This window comes from Hevea brasiliensis, chromosome 5 (genome assembly GCF_030052815.1).
Source record: "Hevea brasiliensis isolate MT/VB/25A 57/8 chromosome 5, ASM3005281v1, whole genome shotgun sequence".
NCBI classification, from domain to species: Eukaryota; Viridiplantae; Streptophyta; class Magnoliopsida; order Malpighiales; family Euphorbiaceae; genus Hevea; species Hevea brasiliensis.
This window is the reverse complement of record NC_079497.1, coordinates 104,471,985-104,477,371: the sequence shown is the minus strand read 5'-3', so window position 1 is coordinate 104,477,371 and position 5,387 is coordinate 104,471,985. Positions and strand designations below refer to the sequence as shown.

The 5,387-nt window shown below is 29.6% G+C and overlaps 1 protein-coding gene across 2 annotated transcripts; it reads left to right on the top strand.

Annotated features, from left to right (window-relative positions):
- The first annotated feature begins 277 nt into the window (after positions 1-277).
- LOC110659564 (polygalacturonase-like) lies at positions 278-3,409 on the top strand. Of its 2 annotated transcripts, none has more exons than XM_058147866.1 (9): positions 278-682; positions 891-1,016; positions 1,149-1,319; positions 1,432-1,452; positions 1,844-2,051; positions 2,242-2,323; positions 2,538-2,646; positions 2,736-2,852; positions 3,086-3,409. In XM_058147866.1, the coding sequence occupies exons 1-9, from the start codon at positions 329-331 to the stop codon at positions 3,170-3,172; spliced, it is 1,275 nt and encodes a 424-aa protein (XP_058003849.1). In that variant the 5' UTR covers positions 278-328; the 3' UTR covers positions 3,173-3,409. The 2 variants fall into 2 exon arrangements, with proteins under 2 accessions (XP_058003849.1, XP_021673211.2); XM_021817519.2 differs by having other exon boundaries at positions 280-682; positions 3,000-3,406.
- Positions 3,410-5,387: the final 1,978 nt, after the last annotated feature.

The window sequence follows — 5,387 nt, the reverse complement described above, 5'->3', positions numbered from 1 at the left end:
GATATATAGGTATGGAATAAAGATATGTACATATCCCATACATAAACTATATATATTATTTATTTGATCGAATTTGCATGTGTATGGAGCAAAATTAAAGTCAGCAAGAGACTGCCCAATAGAAGAGAACCGTTCGTCTCAATCTCTTGCATCTCATGTATCCCATATCTGAATTGGGACACCTAAGCACCAATTTTCTCTCTCATACTCTCTATAAATACACAAGCATCATCATCACATTTCCTTCACTTCCCATACGTTATTTCCCATCAAATTCTTCAATAACTTTCTTAATATTCTCTTGCAAAACAAGAAATATATTATTATTATGATTATGGCTTTACAAGGACTTCACCTTTATCCATTCTTCATCATTCTTCTTCTTCTTCTTTCCATTATTATCATTATTCCTAGTTATGATTGTTTGCAAGGTGACACCCTTAATCATTACCTTGAAGAAGAAGAAGAAGGAGGAGGAGAAGCATTTGGGTATGATTCTCAAGCTTATCCTTCTTATTTTAGCCCCATTGAGGATGGCCAGTTCAAGGATTTCATCAAGTTAAGATCTACTAATGTTCTTAATTTGAAGATATTTGATAAAGTAGGTAGCATACCAACTTCAGTTAAAACAGTTAGTGTTGATGATTTTCGAGCTAATTCAAACGACATCGATGATGCAGAGGTATATACACACACACACATATATATATATATATATATATATAAAGTCACATAAAATTAAATGAATCTTATATTTTATAAAAGGATAACTTGGGTGCACGAAGCATCTCATATATATATATATATATATATATATAGAAAATTGTTTTTAAGTAAAAAGAAAAAGAAAAGCTAATATATATTTTTCTTTATGCATGGGCTATTTTCAGGCATTTCAAAAGGCATGGGTGGAAGCTTGTTCGTCCAAAGGAGCAGTTCTTGTTGTGCCTAAAAATAGGTATCTTGTGAAGCCAGTTAGATTCTCAGGTCCTTGCAAATCCAATCTCACAGTGCGGGTAAGGTTAAATACGTACCACACATATGTATACGCGCTAGCTGACTAGATCTTATAATAATTTCCATATTCATAGCTTCAAGCAAAATGTAAATTAGAGTTTTTTTCTTTTTAATAATTTGAGAAATGGCAGATATATGGAACCATTGAAGCATCAGATGATCGATCAGACTATGAGAAAGATGATAGACGACACTGGCTTGTCTTTGATCAAGTTCAGAATTTGTTAGTTGAAGGTGGTGGAACTATTGATGGAAATGGCAAGATTTGGTGGAAAAATTCATGCAAAGTCGATAAGGATCTTGTAAGCTATTGCTTCTTTCTACACTCTAATCTCTCTATATCTCTTTCTGTTGTTATTATTGTTGATGATGATGGAAAAAACTGACTCTTAGATGTGTCTTGATAATCTGCAGCCTTGCAAGGACGCCCCTACGGTATGTTCAATTTGCCCTGCATGTGCACTATGTGAAATTAACCTCTAACTTGAATAATTGTTATTGTAATCAAATTTTAAATCGATATAGGAAATTTTTGCCGAAACTTGATCCACTATAGATTGAAGATGTAAATATGTAGAACTCGCGTATTTAATAAGTATGTCCTATCATATGTTTTGTATCTTAAGTCCATAGTAGATCGAGTTTAGGTAAGAAAAATCTGATATAAATATGTGTGTTTCACTTATTTTATATGTGAGTCCCATTATATATATTAAGTCTTGGATTCACGATAGATTAGATTTAGCAAGAATTTCCAGTTATTTTTTCTTCATTTTGACAAGCAAGTGCATTTCATAAGTAATTTTTGGAAACTGGAACTTGGCAGGCTCTCACCTTCCATAAATGCCAGAATTTGGTCGTGGATAACCTGAAAATCCAAAATGCACAGCAAATGCACTTGTCTTTTCAAAGCAGCAAGGATGTTCAAGTCTCTAATCTTATTGTAACTTCACCAAAGGATAGCCCTAACACTGATGGAATCCATGTCACACATACCCAGAACATTCAGATTACAAATTCAGTCATAGCAACGGGTAAATATACACCGCCCTCTTCTCATCTAATCTTCTTCAATTTGGAGTTCGAAGTAGAGACTTCACAAATTGCAGCAATTACAATATCATTAAGTTAAAACTTATTTGACGTTAAATCTTTTTCTTTTCATTATTTCTGAAACTTTTCTAACCATTTCTAATCCATTTGTGTGTTTAAAATATTCAAAAGGTGATGATTGCATCTCTATTGCAAGTGGATCCCAAAATGTGCAAGCCATGGACATAACCTGTGGACCAGGTCATGGAATAAGGTATCATTATAGAATACTCTCGGTGCATGTGTACTCTCACTCATAAAGTTGTGGATCCTACATTCCAAAATTCAATAAACAACTGATTTTTTGTGAGTGATGGTGGAATTTGCCAATACTTTGCTCCAAAATCATCAAATTTAATGGCAATAATAATCAATTAGCTAGCTAAATATGGTATGAATTTGTACTTTCTCATATTGAAAACACGCAGTATTGGAAGCTTAGGCTCTGGCAATTCAAGAGCTTATGTTTCAGGTGTAACCATTGATGGAGCTAAGCTTTCTGGCACTAGCAATGGTGTCAGGATCAAAACATGGCAGGTTAATGTCTCCTCAGTAATTCAATAACTAAATAGGGAAAAAAAATATCAAAGTTCAAGCTCATGATGCCTTATTTTATATATATGCAGGGAGGTTCAGGAATTGCCAGCAACATCAAGTTTCAAAATATTGAAATGCAAAATGTCAGCAATCCCATTATCATAGATCAGTACTATTGTGATAATCATAAATCATGCAAAGAACAGGTAAAGAAATCTACCCTTAAACACAAAATTTCAATTAAACACAAAATTTCAATTATTTCTTAAATTAAGGAAAAGTGAATCTCATATATTATGAGAGAGAGCGAGCGTTAAATAATCTCGGATTAATATGTTTGACGATTGTTACAGCGATCGGCGATTCAAGTGAAAAATGTGGTGTATAAGAACATAAAGGGGACTAGTGCTTCTAATGTGGCAATAAAATTTGATTGCAGCAAGACCTATCCATGTCAAGGGATTTTGATGCAAGATGTTATCTTGGAAAGAGAAGCAGGGGATCACAAAGCAAAAGCTTTATGTAACAATGTTAATTTGGCTGAAATGGGTGTTGTTTCTCCACATTGTCCATGACTAAAATTTAAGCAAGATGTGCATTGCCATTGATATGTTGTAATTAATTATATATGCGCCAAAAAAAATAACAGAATTAATACATATTGTTACTTGATTAACTTGTAATCAGTCCTATGCTACAAGTTTTCAAAACACCTTTTTAGATAGGGAGTATGTAATGAAGGAAAATTCTTATCTAAACTCGATTTATTATAAATCCAAGATATAAACATACGTGATCTATGTTTATTATACATTTTGTGTCATGGTCTAAGGTGGACCGAGTTTAGACAAAAAAAATTCATGTAAATAATTTAATGGACAAAGACCTACCGGCAATCAAAATGCACATTGAATGAACAAATAATGACTTTATGGTTCTATAATTAGAGAAGGTATTATTGTGAGTAATAGTTATGAACTCCGAATGGATTAGTCTTCTATAAATCATAGTAATACTTTGATGAGATATTATTGGGATTTAGGAGGGACAACTATGAACTGCGAATGAATATTCTGAATGAATTAATTTTCTATGAACCGTAAAATGAATATAGAATAATACTTGAATAAGTAAATTTTCATTAAGGATCTGTTTTATATAAAGAAAGCTAAAAGAAGAAAAGTTGTGTAATTATAAGCAAAGTAAGTCTCCATGGAAAGGAAAACTATTATTTTCACTATCATATTTTCGAAAATATCGTTACATTTTTACTATTATGTCTATACTAAATAAATAAAATTATATTAAAAAAAGCTACAGTAAAGAAAAAAAAGGAGTAAAGAAAAAAATATTAATATTATTTTCAACTTTTTTTTGCTCAATTTTAATGGAAAACAAAATAACTCAAAATGCTCAATTTTTTTTTCTGTGCCTTTTTCTTTCTTAAAAAATATAGATTTTTTATTTGATTAAAAATGTTGAATTATAAATTTTTAAATTTAATATTTACATTGCCTTCAAAAAATAAATATTCATATTAAAATTTATATTCTCATTATATATATCTTATTTAATTTTATACCAATTTTAATCCACGTATTTAATTTTAAAACTATTAATCGATATCATATTAGCTACGCTCCATAAATTTTTAGAGAGAGACTAAATATGTAAACAATGACGTGGCAAAATTGAATCCTCAAATTCAGTTAAAAAAAAAAGTGTTAAACTGACAACGGTAGATCCGCTGCCAGCTGATCAAGTCCAAGTCAACCCCCGAATATTTTCAGCCACCATCCAGCCGTGACGCACACCCGTCAATCCCAAGACCCGCGCCGCAGTGGCATTTTGGTTAATAGCAGCCCCTTAAACACAGCGAGTACCAATTGTATTTACTTCCCGCGAGTACTACTAATCACGTACTCGACAACAGTTTGTTTGGATTCTGTCGGCCATAAGCGATGACTGCAAAAGACTGTTCCAGAACCAGTGGAAAAGGGCAAAGAATCCAATCAGAAATTGCCACATAAGAAAATGTCAAAACTCATTTATCTTACGTGGCAAAATCTAAAGTATCTGTAAATTCTTTTCGCCTATAATAAGATATATATTGGTCAAATGTTGAATTTCATCTCAATTAAATTTTGTTTTTTTTTTTATTTTTTTATCTAATTTAATTTAAAATTTTTAATTTAATTTTAATTTATCTAAAAATAAAGAAAACTGAGTTTTTTAATTTTTAAACTTAAATAAAAGAAAAATAAAAAATTAAACTTCTTAATTTTTATTTAAATTAAAAAATCAAAAAATTTAATATATAAATTTTAATTTTTGAGTTAAAAATTTAAATTAAAATTTTTTAATTAATTTAAATGTAAATTTTAAAATAATTAAATTGAAATTTCTCGATAAATATAAGAGCTAAATTAAATATTTTATCTATATCCTATATAGCTTTTTTATAATTTTTATCAGCCTAATTTAAGCTTAATTTAGTATTTAAAAGCTAAAATTTTCTAATTTAGATAAAAAAATTTTAAAAATTTAATTTCTTAATTTCTTGATTTAATCAAAAATTAAGAAATTTATTTTCTTAATTTTTAAAATAAATTATGTTTAAATTAAAAATTAAAAGATTAATTTAGAAATGAAATTAAAAATAATTAAATTGAATATCATCAAGGGTTGAAATTGAGTATTAAGTGCATATATTCATCCAATTATTAACTAATATATTATTA